General features: G+C 37.9%; 1 protein-coding gene across 2 annotated transcripts in view; it reads left to right on the forward strand.

The window, feature by feature from the left end:
- Positions 1 to 16,670, forward strand: part of grb10a (growth factor receptor-bound protein 10a) — a 71,115-nt gene that overhangs the window by 14,437 nt on the left and 40,008 nt on the right. For both annotated transcript variants that reach the window (XM_039678626.2, XM_039678627.2), the window contains exons 3-5: positions 965 to 1,058; positions 9,260 to 9,506; positions 12,685 to 12,820. In XM_039678626.2, the coding sequence (XP_039534560.1) occupies positions 965 to 1,058; positions 9,260 to 9,506; positions 12,685 to 12,820 (477 nt within the window). The remainder of the gene's footprint in view (positions 1 to 964; positions 1,059 to 9,259; positions 9,507 to 12,684; positions 12,821 to 16,670) is intronic.

The following is a 16,670-nucleotide window of genomic DNA, read 5'->3' on the forward strand; positions in this document are numbered from 1 at the left end:
TCCTTCCTTCCTTCCACCCACCCTTCCTTCCTTCCTTCCACCCACCCTTCCTTCCTTCCTTTCTTCCACCCACCCTTCCTTCCTTCCTTCCACCCACCCTTCCTTCCTTTCATCCTTCCTTCCTTCCACCCAGCCTTCCTTCCTTCCTTCCACCCACCCTTCCTTCCTTCCTTTCTTCCACCCACCCTTCCTTCCTTCCTTCCACCCACCCTTCCTTCCTTTCATCCTTCCTTCCTTCCACCCAGCCTTCCTTCCTTCCACCCAGCCTTCCTTCCTTCCTTCCTTGCACCCACCCTTCCTTCCTTCCTTCCACCCACCCTTCCTTCCACCCACCCTTCCTTCCTTCCACCCTTCCTTCCACCCACCCTTCCTTCCTTCCACCCTTCCTTCCACCCTTTCTTCCTTCCTTCCACCCACCCTTCCTTCCACCCTTCCACCCTTCCTTCCACCCTTCCACCCTTCCTTCCACCCTTCCTTCCTTCCTTCCTTCCTTCCTTCCTTCCTTCCTTCCTTCCTTCCTTCCTTCCTTCCTTCCTTCCTTCCTTCCTTCCTTCCTTCCTTCCTTCCTTCCTTCCTTCCTTCCTTCCTTCCTTCCTTCCTTCCTTCCTCCCTCCCTCCCTCCCTCCCTCCCTCCCACCCACTCACTCACTCACTCACTCACTGTTGGACTTTAGTTAACACTAATGACACAAGACACGACACAAGGAAATGGAAATTATCCCATCATTTACATAATTTAATTTAAAAATCCATATTTAAAACGTTATACACTATAATCACTGGTTCACGGCCATGGCCATACACACGTTCACGAGAGAGTCGAGTTCCGGCAGAAGGGTGACCTCTGACCCCAATACATGTAGGGTGTAAGTTTAGGTGAGAATAGAATCTTGTGAAAACCACGTAACTCATACACGCGTATGGCCGTTGAACTGTCTGACCTCCTCCTTTTCTTTCTCTTCAGGACAATGTTGACCGGACCCCCTCTCACAGACCGTCCAATCTCATTGGTTCAAGCTTCCAGCAGTCCTCCAATCTGAACTCTCCTAATCATCCAGGTGGGTTATTAAAGGGTCTTACGGTACAGATAAGTTCCCTTCTTTTATTTTGGTTTTAATTTTTATTTAATATTCAGGTCACAGGGTTCTGTAAGGTCACAGAGGTTACTGGCGACTCCTCCTGTAGCTGCAGCGATTCTGTGCACTTAAGGTTGAATATCCTCCACGAGCTGTGCAAGCCAGGGCCTTTCCCGATTCTCTAACCGTTTTATAGCTGTGAGCAAGGCTTTTGGCCACATATCTAGTTGTGTACATGAGTGTGTGTGTGTTCACATTGTGTGTGTCCTGCTCTGCTCTCCAGATGCTGCCTTGCTTTAACGTGTCACTACCCTAAAGCATATATATTTTTCAGAAAGCCACAGCAGGCTTTTGTGTGTAGACATGTATACATTGCGGTCGGGGCACATTGGTAAGGGTTGTAAGAAATACTGACATTGATGCATGCATAAACATGTGCTTGGCTGTCTAAATGAGGACATGCCATAACCTTCTATTGTTTTGAATTTATGGTAATTATAAATAACCCTATCCCTTAAAGCAGGTATTTTAGAACTTGGTCCACAGACCCACAAAATGGAGAAAAAAAAGTTAGATGTAGGGCGTACTCGCACTAGGCACGGTTGCCTTTTACTCAGTCCGAGCGTGATTTTCCAAATTCGTGATTCCAAATGAAAGCATTCAAATCCAGATCGAAAGGAGGCTTAGTCATGTTTAGCCTAACTAACATCTGGGAATAGATTTGTATAGTTAAGTAAACACTGTCATGATGGGGACTTTTCATTAACTTCTACGGTTTATATTCTGTTAAATAACTGATAATGATGTTTTCTTCCGTCTACTCTTAATCCCCACACAAACTTTTCTGCATTTTTAGATGTAGCCTGTTTATTAAGCGGTTTTCCTCGTGGGGGCCGTGGAGGCAGTATCCCATATTTATAAAGGCACACACTTGAGAATAGACACACACATATGCACAACATGAAAGCCCATACATCTTTCTTGTTGTGTTTTTTTTTTCTCTGGTTGTCTGTGGCCAGCCATTGGGTGGGTGGGTGTGTGTGTATGTGCGCGCATGCTTGCACTTACATGCCTGTTTGCACTCTATAAGTTGAGGCTACTGTTATATGAGATGACCTATATTCAGTACACACAAAGAGAGGGTGATGGAAAGAGTTGGGCACATGGGGTTGTACCATCTTCTGACACGGAGTTCCACAATGAGGAAAGAGTGCTGAAAGAAAAACAGGAAAGAGACAGTGTGTCTGTATTACGCTCTGAAGAGATCTCTGTATCCTTTTTATAAATTCACTGCTTTTTGGGAATCTTCCATATAGATTTCTGAGGAATATTTGACATTTGTTTGAACTGTATTGTTGGTTGTTTGGCCAGGTCTGAAGTTCATCGTGAAGGTGTTGCGTCCCTCATACAATTGACCTATGGCTAAGCCACGCCCCCTCCACTCACTCGGACAAACAGTTAATATTCGGGGACAGGGGCTATGGCAGCTTTCACAGTAGGAGATATTTCACAGGAGGCAATTGGTGATTTTTGGAGGCAGAAAGATTATATATCATCTCAAAGTCTCCTAAAGGGCCTTAACTATGCATTGGAGGGTTATATTAATAATTTTATTGTTGAGAAGGTCGATGAAAAGCTTTAGCTCCAGGCAAAAATGTACAGGCCACAGTGTAAACGTGATAAACCGCATATCATTGCCATCACCGTTTGGTGCTATTTATTAATCATTCAGCACAACATTGTTAACATTTGTTATCTTGGCTATATACAGATACGTTTAGGAAGCTAGTGTAAGTGACATGATGTACAACGCAGCTAGAAGCTAACGTTAACGTTTTCTAATGGTAGTTTAACGTTAGACTAATGTTATGTTAGAGATTTTAAAGATACCGTTCAAATACTTTGTTGACTTAACTTTGAAACGGGGTTGACATCCTTGTTTAATTTATCCACGTTTAGTTGGTGGTCTACCGCATAACTTAATCGCATAACTTAATCCAGAGCAGACGCTCATCTCGGTTGAGATGTGTCTTGGGAAAGGGTAAAAAGATACACACCGTCGCCCAGCCTCTCGGGAACCTAGTGTCAGAGTTGCATGTACCCCATCCACACTGTTTGACCATTTTAAACCTAAAATGAGAAGAAAAAACGAATGAAAACTGACTAACTGCAATGCATTCCAATGGACGTGGAAGCAGAGAATGTCCCAGTGTGTTAGGTTAGCTGCGCACTGTGATTGGTTCATTGCGTTTGAGGGTGTGGCTTAGCCATAGGTCAATACCAACATAAACCTGACTGATTTTGTAACGTTTGTCAGACTTAGCCACTGAATTAGACGCACTCCTCAATACTATGTACAAAAATATGGTACTAGTTCTAAAATGTTTGGCATCAACATGAAAACATGTCCAGAAACCCAAACCTTGAAACAGGTTCTTAGATGCAAGCGTTATGTTATCTCCGTGTAAATTTAAAAAACGCGAATCTGTGAAAATGGTGACACATGTGTATAATGTGTTTAGTCAATAATAATGCGAGTTTAAAGGGATACTCCACTTTTTTTGAAAATACGCTCATTTTACAACTCCCCCAGAGTTAAACTGTCGAGTTTTACCTTTTTTGAATCTATTCAGTCGATCTCCGGTTTTGGCGGTACCACTTTTAGCTTAGCTTAGCATACATCATTGAAGTGCACAAGACCATTAGCATTTCTCCCAGTGCACGATGTAACTATAGAAGGGTCAAGTTTTAAATAGGAAAAATATCGAAACACTTTAGTAATTTTTTTGGGAGAAATGCTAATGGTCTTGTGCACTTCAATGATGTATGCTAAGCTATGCTAAAAGTGGTACCGCCAAAACCGGAGATCGGCTGAATGGATTAAACTCAACAGTTTAACTCTGGGGAGTTGTAAAATGAGCGTATTTCCCCCCAAAAAGTGGAGTATCCCTTTAAATATATATGTGCGCAGGTCTGTAGTCTTTCTTTACAAATTGACCTCACAAAATTACTTGCCTGGCCTAAAAAAATTCATAATAGTGAATTTTTTTGTCGCTTCCACGTATCCATGTGAACTGGAATCATTTTGACAACGTTTTATCTGTGTAGAGGTAAAGAGAAGAGAAGTAGGCTTTCACAGGGGAGAGTCTATTTGACACTTCAGGACTGCGTTATCGTTGTGACTCGTGTCCAGGTGCAGGTCCTTCATCAGATCTTGATACGGCTTGGATCCTGCGGACTGCTGTAAACCTCGGGATAAACAGAGAGACTAATACATCATTCTTCTTATGATGTAACGAGCACATCAGGATTTATGGGGAGTGTTCTCGGTTCCGACTGATCTAAACTATGCAACCGAACACTGAATTATAGAAGTTTATAATGTGTTGTGTATGCTAGGTCAAAGAGATGTGATGAGTATAGATTTAAACTGACAGAGTGTGTTTGCTTCTCGGACAATGTTAGTAAGACCAAAGTGTTCCAAAGTGTTGGTGCTAAATAGGAAAAGGATCAGCAGTCGATTTTGATATTCTAGGTATTATCAACTGGCACAAGTTTTGAGATTGCAATAGACATGAAGAACTATAATGCGTTAAGAGCTCGCTCAAGTACTGGGGAGCTAAACCATGTAGTTTAAAGAAATGTGAAGTGAATGAGAGAAGACAGGAAGGGAGTGTTTGGAATGGCATATTTGGACCGCTTAGTGCTGTGAAAAAAAATGGGAATGCTCTTTGACACTCACTTGTACTGGATGTACTTCATAGTTTTAACAGTCCTATTCATCGTATGTTCTTGTTTGTGTGTTCTTTTTAAAAAGACATCTCTTGCGCGTAGGATACTTGCCGAGCTCTCTTGTTACATACACAAACACTTGCGCTCGGACACATGCGGAAGTGTGTGGGTCTGGGGTATGTACGGAATGCACCGTTCGGACGCTGCTGGTTTTCTAGTGGAAGTCTGAAGCTTTGATTTAGACCTGATTTAGCCTGGTACATATTAGCTACCTAGCTTAGTTAAAGTCGGCATGGAATGAGAATTTTCCACATGCATGTAATAGATTTTAATCTTATTGTTTTAAACAATTTATCCATGTGTTAGGGTTAATTTAAAAAAAAACAAATTAAAATTCATTCGTAATTCAAAAACATAAAAGTGACTTATGCAGGACTCCCATTTTGTAGCCCACGTAAGGCCGTGAGACACCAAACCGACATAAAATAACTTGCGGCGACGGACTACAAAAGAACTAGCATGTGCATTCTGTGTAAGGAAATAACTGTCTACATCAGCAGGTATTAATTGGACATATTTGTCATTCAAAAACCGAAACTAGGACTGCAGATGTTCAAACCCTAATCGAAGTAGCGCTTGCTTACCATTTTGAATATCTTTGAATATTCTTCATTCCAGGGGTTCTCATGTTGTTATGAAACATTCTCATATTAGAATGCTCATGTAAGATGATATTTAGAACAGCTTTTTGTCTGATCCACTTGTCACTTTCTTGACTTTCGCTTTTATTCTTGTGCGCGGACTCATTCGCTAAGTTCTCTATCTCACCGACAGTGCTGACGGACGCCGATTCAACGTGCTCAATCGGCCAAAATAACCCTGACAGGCTCCAACTAGTTCTGACAGTGCAAAACACACTGCGAAAACTGGGCCAGTCGACACTCAACGACGGCCCGACGTTGTCCGACGGCCGATCATCAGCTTGGTGTGTCAGGGCCTTTAAACCCCACCCCTCCAAAATTGCAATACCTATCAAAATCCAAATAACAACAGATGTATAAAACCATGTCTATAATCCTAATTTGTTACATTGTATACATGTTAAAATAATTTCATTGCAACTTTACTATCTACTACTACTACTAGCCAGCTAAACTAATATTTGGTTGCAGTTAAAGAAAGATTGAAGGCCTGTTCACTTAAAACGATTACTACATAGCATCCTCACAAACGCACAATAAAGTTCTGTTTATTACAAGCACATGCTGCAGTCATGTCGTCTGCTGTTTTAAATGCTCAAGCTCTTGGGTGGATACTGATTGGCTGTTAATGTTTTTATCCTTCAACTGTTGGAAAAAAATCTTTTTGAAAGTGATTCTGATAATATTGTTCCTGCATAATGTGGATGTTTTCTATTCTCATAGAATGGAATTAAAACTTTATAGTTATCATCCTTGGTGTGAAAGAGCCTTAAAGGAGTAGTTCACTTTTAAAAAAAAACTTTTGCGGATAATTTACTCACCCCAATGAAATTGAGAAATTAAGAAATTAAATTATTTTTCTCCCTATAATGGACTTTACTGGGTACCAAACGGTTCAAGGTCCAAAAGACAGTTTCAGTGCAAACTGCAAACTGTTTAAAAGGCTTTAAACGATTCCAGGCGATGAATAAGGGTCTTATCAAGCGAAACGATCAGTTATTTAAAACATAAATAACAATGTTTTATAAGCTCAAATGCTCACCTTGCTCTGTTCTGTGTGACTCTCCTGTTCAAACTCGTTCATCAAAATGAACGAATCTTTTTTTCGAGTCAATTCGTTCATTTCGTTCATTGAATGAACCAAATGACACAAAAATATTTGTTCATTTTGATGAACGAGTTCGAACAGGAGAGTTACGAACGCTCATCACAAAACAGAGCAAGGCAAGCATTTGACTCGAGCTTATAAAACTTAAACTTTATATATTTTTTAAATGAGTGATCGTTTCGCTAGATAAGACCCTTATTCATCGTCTGGTGTCATGTAAAGCCCTGAACAGTTTGCAGTTTGTACTGAAACCGTCTTTTGGACCTTGAATCGTTTGGTTCCCATTGAAGTCCATTATATGGAGAAAAATCCTGGAATGTTTTCATCAAAAACCTTAATTTCTTTTTGACTGAAGAAAGAAAGACATGGACATCTCGGATGATATGGGGTTGAGTAAATTATCAGCAAAAGTTTTTTTTTTTTTAACTTTGTCAATATATGAAAATGTTCTCCTGTTATAAAGCTAGCTAGCTTTTAGCTAAATGTCCTTTTTGGATGGTCTACAAATAGTCTCCTGATAGCATGGTCATCTCACTGCCTTCTTTACTAGCCTGGATCAATACAGATATCACATTTCATTAATGATAACTGTTTGACCTGATGAGGGAAAAGCACTTTGGTGGCTGGTATCGCGTTAGCATTACATTTTAGCATGATTTGCTAACCTTTTAAACGCACCAGTTGTTGCAAGAAATCACTCTAGTCTAGGGCCTTAAAAGCTTGGTTTTTATGGGTCTTCATTGCACAGAGTGCTTCTCAACTGACAGGGCATGACCCAAAAAATGTGTCTCAGGGCTGTTTTGATAAGGTTGCGGATGGGCAGATGAAAAGCAATGCTAAATACTAATTATAAAATGCAGTACTGTGGTTTTTCTTGGGACCTCAAGTGGTGACCCTCAGTTGAGAATCAATAGGTAAAGCATTCCAGTCAACACATGCCAACTATTGAACCCATCTTTCTTGCTTCATTTAACAGGCATGTAGCTTCACATGCGTTCGTTATTACGAAGTAATTCCACAAACCACCTGCTGTTCCTCCCACAGCACAGAATATATTTATGGCGACCTGTTTTCTGTGTGAGAACGATTAGTTGAATATTTGGTTTTGGAAGTGTCAGTGTGTAGTGTTGAGAGAACACCATTTCGATGAATCTGAGTGTGACTTGAGGGATATGATCAGGTCAGGGAACACAGAGAAATGTGACCAAAGGGCTGACCATTTGAGCGTTTACTCATTTAACTTGATACTGCCATCTTGTGGCAATTTATTGCTAGTTGTACGATAAACTGCATTGTTTTCATGATTAATGCTAATACTGTTCAAATTAAACTATTAAAATCTTCTGATTACTGTCCCAGATATTTAACCACTATGCCACAGCATCTTAAGATCCAAACGTATTTGAGTAAACAATAATAACTTGAAACACAAGGGACTAACAGTTTTTATATCACCTTTTGCTGAGGACATTTCTGAAATTCTGGGACACCACCACTGAACCATAATGCATATAGAGAACAAGTGGACATGGTAGTGAATGTTCTGTGGCCAATCTGTCAAAGTGTGTCCAAGGATCAGCCTAAAATCATTCAGGAAGCCACAGAGGATCTTAAAAAAAACTCTTCCAAAGAAATGTGGGCTGAGAGAGGAGAAATGTGGAAACCACTGCTAACCAAGAACATAAACTCTCATCTCTCATCTGCCAAAAAGAGTACCTGGCTGATCCCCAAGACTTTTGGAAGAATGTTCTACAAGTCAAAAATGGAACATTTTGGATGACACGTGATCTATTATGTCTGGCACGAAGTGAAAATGGCATTCCAGAATCTAAGAGCATCTTACCAACAGTCAAACATGGTGGAGCCAGTGTGAGAATGCCTTGTTGCTTCAGAACTCACCACGGTCGAATTGATAGTTAAATAAAGTTGTGCTGTATCAAAACTAATATTTATGTAGTAATGCATGCATGAACCTTTTTTTTTAAATTCAGTCACGCAAATGCACACACATACACACTGGGGATTGTAAGGTGTTTTTTTTGTGTGTGGGTGTTTTTGAAAATAGAAAATAGTATTGTGCAATATTACTATTTAAAATGACTCTTTCTATTGTAATATATTTTAAAGTGTAATTTATTCCTGTCATGGCAGAGCTGAATTTCCAGTTTTCACTGTTACATGATCCTTCAGAAATCATTCTAATATGATTTTGGTGCTCAAGAAACATTTCTTATTATTTTCAGTGCTGCTTTGATATATTTTTCTTTTTGTTTAAAACAGCAGTTATTGGAAATAAAAAATGTTTTGTAACATTATTAATGTTTTTTTTTTGTCATGTCACTTAATTAAATATACACTTGGTGAATAAAGTATTATTTTTGTTATCATTTTTAAATACCTTTTTTGCCTATTTTTAACAAATTGCTTCTGCCGCATGAAAATTACCAAACGGCACAAATATTACACAGTCTCTTAAGTCATTTGCATAATAATCAGTTATTAATTACAGTGTCCTATGTGAATTGTATGTGTTTGTTTGGCTTCTCTTAGTATCGGGGCTGCTGCTGGTACACTTTTGTTGCTTGTGAATGACATAAGACTCAATCTCTCTCTCTCTCTATGCATGTTTTGTTTTGCTGCAGAGGATGATGTAGATCTGGAGGCCCTGGTGAATGACATGGCCTCTCTTTCATCCTATGAGAGCATCTATACAACCTGTGGGACCCAGCATTCGGACTCCGCCCCCCTTTTGCACCGCACCGATGGCAGTGGGCTCCATGGCACCAGATCGGCCCCACAGCTACGGGCTCCATGTAATAAAGTGACCGCCCCCCACTCTCCAGCCCAAAAGCTCCGGCGATCTCAGCCAATGCACATACAGGCTGTCAGGTAATGTACATGCACAGTGCACACTAAGAAATGGGAAGTTATGATTTCCAGTTCTGGAAAATCATGCAAAATTTGAAATTGAAAGTCATTTTTCTACACTTATTTTCAAAACAGTACGGTAATATTAAATTAATTACAAAACACATTATTACAATTCAAATTCAATTTATTCCTGTGATTGCAAAGCAAATTTTCAGCAGCCATTACTTCAGTCTTCAGTGTTCATTCCATGATCCTAGAAATCAATCTAATGGACCTTTCTCACAGTCACAACTTCTGTGTTTGTGACCGGAAATAAGCAATTGTCGTGGTAATCTTCCACTCCGGTCAGAACAAATAGCACAAGCAACTAGTAAGAGTTGTTCATAGAGGAGTTGTTGCGTACCGGTCTTTTTTGTTATTCCCAAAATCAGCCATATCTGTCGTTTTCATTCCTTCCCTCGACGGAAATGGACTCGGGATGTTCTTGATCCTGTGATCTTTTCTATTTCTCATGTCACCATTCACAAACCCGCCATTGTTTATGTTTATTATTTATGTATTATAAAGTAGTCCTACCCCCTCCCCCCACCCCGCTTTGTTTGTTTTCTGCTTGGTTAATACTTTTTTGTATATTTATAACATCATTTGGATACGCATGCAGGCTATATTCTCTTTTCTCCTGAGAGTTTTGAATGTTGCTTTTTTTTGTCCAAAAATATAAATTCACTAACATCGTCAGTTCATGTTCAACTTTATTAAGATCCCGGGCAATTTGTATGCAGTGTAATTAACACATAAAATTATACACCACACAAGAAAAATAAGAACACTCAACAGTAGGCTAAATATACATTTAAAATATTAATATATGCCATTCTGAGTATTTAAAAATCTGATTGTACAAGGGATAAATTCATATTTGTGTAAATTGTTCTTCATCTTTGATAGTTTGATAGCAAGAGCAGTGCAAAAAAGTTCACTACCTAAGTGCATAACTGTTGAATAAAACTGACAGACTTCTATTTTGTATTCACATCAAAACGCAGTTTATTGTAAATAATAGTCCCTAAATATTTATGACTTTCCACACACTCCACCTTCTCACGTATATTGGAAAGAATGAGCTTCAGTTCTGAAACCAATAGTCATATCTTTGTTCTTAGATACATTCAGTCGCAGACAAGCATCACCACACATTACAAAGTCATCAACAACTGGACCATGACAAGTTTACATCTTTTCGAAGTTGTGAAGACTCTCTGATCAATTTTCTGTTCCCTGGGTGTGTTTTTCTGATGTGTTGACGGTTGACAGGAACTCTGGTTCCACAACATTACGTATTTCCTGTTATTGTGAGAAAGGCCTATATACTGATTTGGTGATCAGTGTTGAAAACAATTGTGCTGCTAAACAGGATTCTCTGATAAATAGATAGTTCAAAAGAACAGCATTTATTTGAAATGACATTTTTTTTGTTAATGTAATAAGCTTTACTGCCATTTGTGATCTATTTAAAGCAATAGAAAGAAACCTTGCTGAAAAAAAGTATGAATGTATTATATTATATTAAATATTACTGACCCAAAACTCTTGAACGCTAGTGTAATTGTACTTCATTATACTTCATTATACTTCATTATATTTCATCATTTTAAACTTGATTTTTGTCTGTGTAGTTTTTATGAAATATATTTTTTTATTGAAATTATTTGTTTTATTCTAAATTATTTGTGTGTGTGTGTGTGTGTGTATATATATATCTATCTATATATATATCTATCTATATATATATATATATATATATATATATCGCATCCAAAATAAAAGTTTGTGTTTATATATTGCAAAATATATGTGGGTGCACTATGTATTATTATTTTGTATATATATACATAAACACAAATAAATGTATATTTAAGAAAAAAATATTATTTATATATAACATATTTATATTTATATATAATATAAATTATGTATATTTATATATTATAAATGATAAATTATATAAATCTATATACAGTATATACATGAAAATATTTCTTAAATATTTATAAAATAATTATACACCGTGCACCCACATATATTATGTAAACACAAACTTTTATTTGGGATGCGATTAATCGTTTGACAGCCCTAATATATATATATATATATATATATATATATATATATATATATATATATATATATATTAGGGCTGTCAAATGATAAAATAAAATATTTATTTTATTATATATAAAATATTTAGATATATTATGTATGTGTCTGTATTTATTATGTTTTTGACATGAATCATTGGGGTAATTAGCATTACCCTCCGATAAGCCGTAAGTTTTCAAGTCATCTTCTCAAAGTCATAATCTTTTCTATTTCCGAAATCCTCTCTGAGCGCATCTTCTAATCAGCTCTTTCACACCTCACCTTTCTGCAGGCATTCTGTGTCGTTCGCTGTCTTTCATCCGCTCTTCTCTGATCTCCGTGGCAGCGGGGTGTAGTTTCACACACATACACACATGGAGATGGGTTCACTCAGAGGTTTCCGTCTCCACACACTCACACAGACACACGGTCTTCTTTTCGCACTGACTCGGCCATGAACCCTGAACGGCCCACCCCCTGCTACGGTTTGGATTTTAAAAATTCCCTCAGTTATTATGGTCGCTCAAACTGTGCCGATCGGCAGTCATGTATTATTCCCGGCTCTTATTGATGTAGATCAAAGACCCGAAGATGAGTTTTAAAATCTGCAGTCTATGTGTCTGTCTGCTGAACTCTGCCGCACACTATGAGAGTTCATGAACCGATTCTCGGTTGGCTAAGTGGGTTTCAAATCCCTCGCTTTCATTCATATATTCTGTAGTAGAATCCGTAATGCGGTGGTGAGAATGTCATGTGGATTCTTCTGATTTATTTTTCATAAGCCTATCACTTTACAGCATTGAAGTTTTCAGGGAACTTCAGGGCTTTAATTCCCTGCTCGGTTTCATATTGATTAAAATACAGATGATATCGTGAGTAAGGCATGGTTAATGAAGCAATGAGACCTTAATGAGATGAAAAACAAGGTTCGGTTAGATGTTTTAGTCCTGGGCATTTTAGCCTCAGGAACGGTATGTATATTTCAGATAGTTTTAAAGATAAGTTCACTACAAAAGTACAACTTTTTTCCCCTTTTTTTCTCTGTCACACCTCGTAGGCGACTTCAAGAAGAAGAGTTGCAAGTTCGTCCTGCGTCTTTGCCAGCTATTCCAAACCCTTTCCCTGAGCTCTGCAGCCCCTCGGGATCTCCTCTGCTGAGTCCTGGATCTCTGCCACAGCCATCAGAATCACATGTAAGAGTTGAAAACAGACACTGCGGCTCTTTGCCTCGTGGCTATTATCTGTCTGACACACATGAGATGTTACATGAGTGATTTATTGCAGGTACCTGTATGAGACTTGAACCTTACTTCCTGGTACAAAAAAAACAAACTGATGGGGGTTCAGTGAGGTTAAGAGAAACTCATATGAATTGAGGTTAATTAGGTCTCAGCAGGTTTTGTTGTATTTCCTGGAAAACTAGTTCTGCCCAACCTTGCATTATAGAAATGCCACATTGGTTGTTTCAGAATTTAATGAGCTGCCTGTGTATGCAGTATTTTAGGCATCAGAGGCACATAAGCAAAGACTGTACTCTTATAATTGGTAGCAAAGTTCTGGTACCAATATTTTGTTTCCTCTAGTCATGAAGATGAGGGATAAACAGTTCCCGATTTGAGAAGCCATTCTACTCGGATATACATCACAATAGGGAAGAAAAGACTACCACAACTTCCATTTTATAAATAAATATATATATATATATATATATAAAATGTGTATATATATATATATATATATATGAATATATTATATATATATTTTTTATAAATAAAAAAATAAAATAAAATAAATTATATATATATATATATATTATATATATTATATTTATATTCTATATTTATAAAATATAAAATATATATATATATTTCTCTCAGTATTTCTGAGCTCTTTGTATTTTTTCCACTCAGAGCTGTGCTAACGTCAGCCTCTGAGTGAGTTACACAAACACTTAAAGTCCATCAACTAATTTTCAACCCTTTTTGTATTGTTGTACAAAAATAACAATAAAAAAACAATCGCTTGTTATTACGCAAACACGAACCGTTTTCTTCTACGATCTACGAACGCTGATCCAAGTGCGGTGGTGAGATGTGAATAAGGTGATAAGGTGAGCGCGAACAGTAGTCTACATGTACATATTGATGAGAAGAAAACGGTTCGTGTTTGCGTTTCTTCCGGAAACAACGGACCATATTAGATTCTGCACAGTTCAGCGCACTTGGATCGGCGTTCGTAGATCGACTGGTAGAGACTGTTTTTCAAAGATGGCTTCTTCCTGTATTCGCGAAGTTGACTGTGTGTATAAAATATCTTCTTATTAAACTGTATGGACACTGACAAAGTTCTCAATGCTTCGGTTTGAATGTAGTGACCCTTATTATGCTGTCGTGTTAGTGTGGGGCTATTTTGAGCCTTGTTAGTGGTAATAACAAGCGATTTTTATTTGTCATTACTCTATGCCCCATATACTAGCGTTATAGGCTAAACTGTTTTTAGAGATAAAACAATTTACATTGGGCAATCATGAAAACAAATCTCAGATAACGGTTGACTAGGTAGCAATATGTAATTAGACCAAAGGTTCATTTTGTGCCGGAGTTGTCCTTTAATTTCAATTCACAATTACATTTTTCGCTATTTGAAGGGTAATAGAAACGTGGTTTAATCTTAATAATCTTTGTGCTCTAAATAAGTTGTGCTTGATAATGTCTTTGTGCTATAGATCAAACTAGAGTCGCAGGTATCTCTGAACCCCCTCGCACAGAAGTATTCGTCAACATGGCCGTCTATTGTTGTTGCAGTCTCCAGCGGTTTATTGTTGTTCCGTCTCTTCCGTTTCTTTTTTAGTCTGTGAAAGAACAGCATGGGTCAGTGTTGCCACTCTGTGGACCAACTAATTAGTGCAAAAAGAGTCAAGACACCTTCACGTTTAGAAAAATCAGGCTGCTAGTGTGCATTATGCAAGTGCTATGCTGATGATAAAATGTACGTTGCACACACTGGACGCACGCTCTAGTGTATGTAAAAAATCGAAGTATTCTTGGCCTTTAGCCAAGTGTTAAACAAGTGTTAAACAAGCCATGACTGAAACCTCAAACCCCCTCCCCTGAGACAACATTGTGAATGCAGTAATGTATGTAGTGTTATGAATTGCGGTCTGACAGATGCAGGCCCTTAACCACCATATGGGGGCAATCCCACAATAATTGGATATCTCCAAAAATGTCAGTGTTTTGAATTGAAAATAGCCTGTATCAATTACGTGACGTAATTTGTAATTTGTAATTTAACTTGAGAGGTAATTAACTTTATCAGAGATATTTTAGGCATAAGATTAAGTGTAAATGTGCTTGTTTGGAAATAATGTCCCTCCCCAATGTTCAAGACACGATTACGGCCTTGCTAAGATGTTCTGTAATGCTACAAATGCTACAAGTCTATCTTGTGTTGCTAGAATTGTTTGTTTTAGGCTTTAGTATGTGCTAATTGAGGAGCACTATTTTTAAATCAGTCACTAATGAGGTTACAATTCAACTAGGATGCCGACTTGGAAGTTAACAGCCAACTTGCCGAGTTTTAGTACAGAACTAATGACTCAAAGCTTATCAGCTTACCGTTGCATGAAACGTTTCCTCTTTAATCTCCTGTACACTCTTTGGACCTCACAGGGTCAGTCTGAGGGATTGTTCGTAAAGCTTTTGCTTTCCAAGTGCACACTATTGTTATGTAACAACAAGTGCCCTGTGAGATAATGTACATTTGTCAAGCATTGTCAAAAGTGTGAGATCCTGAAGGGAAAAATGTCAGTCTCCTTTTTTGGCCTTCAACTCCCATTATATCTTTCCTTAGCATCTTCTGAGCGGTGGCTTTTTTTTCTTGGAGATGAGAGTTGCTTTCCTTTCACACGCCGCTTGCGTTTCCACTTGCCAGTGTGGATGGATGTTTGTCCAGATCTGTGCCAGCAGTCAAAGCCCTTCCTTCCTCCATCCTATCCTCTCTGTCCTTTCCCACAATGCCCTTAAGCTCTCCTTTAAAAGGAAAAGGAAAAAAAAAATAATTGTATTTATATATATTGGCATGCACACGCACATTAGAGAGCTCATGTTTTGTACGTAAAGGCTTTGAGAAGTTAAGTGTCATTATGGAATGGCCCCGTGTTTCCAGTGACCTCACCTCGGGGAGTGTGTGTGTGTGTTTGTGGGGTGGGGGAGATCATCTTGTGATGTCCTGTATGTGCTGCCTGACTCTATTTCTGTCTTTTCAAGTGAATATGATCATTTTGTTGTCGTCAACACCCTGAGGACAGTCTATCCATCACTCCTTTGTCCAGTTTCTCTCTAATACTTTCTTTTGAGCCCAATCACCTACAGGCCCATATGCTGTTATAGACTACTACATGTCTCTCTTTTGTTCTCTTTCTTTTCTTTGTTCATTAGTTTTTTCACTCGCTCTTTCCTTTTGTTTGTTCTGCCGTCGTTTATTTTTAATTCTTGATTTCTTGTTCATTCATCCTCGTTCTTTGATTTGTTTCATTAATTTGTTCGTTCTTACATTTTGTTTCTTTCTTCGAATTGCTTAAAAAAACGTTTTACTTTCTTAGATTTTATTTTTGTTTGTTCTTTCATTAGTTATTTCGTTCGTTTGGTTTGTTCGTTATTTCTTTAATTTGTTTGTTCTTTCATTTGTTCTTTTTGTTAATTATTTTGTTTTGTACGTTCTTTTTTTTTCATTCTTTTTTTCTTTTTAACCTCTTAACTGTCACCCCCCACATGGAAATGCACATTTCGAACTTAAATGGTTGTAATTCAAGAATGCTTAGGAATATAGACTATATTCCGATATAGTTTCTGGAATATAGAATATTAAAGAAGGCATTTGCCAGAATTTTGTCGCAGTGAAATAAATTAAGAAAGTGAAACAGAATAAAAGTTATAGACCATTTTGCAAGATGTAAACAACTCTGGTCCAGAAACACTTCCTGTTTCAGTTTGTAACTATTTTCTTTATTTCACATGTAAAGAAAAAATCTTAAAGATGTTC

Source organism: Pimephales promelas, chromosome 18 (assembly GCF_988280905.1).
Source record: "Pimephales promelas chromosome 18, fPimPro1.hap1.1, whole genome shotgun sequence".
Taxonomy (NCBI): domain Eukaryota; kingdom Metazoa; phylum Chordata; class Actinopteri; order Cypriniformes; family Leuciscidae; genus Pimephales; species Pimephales promelas.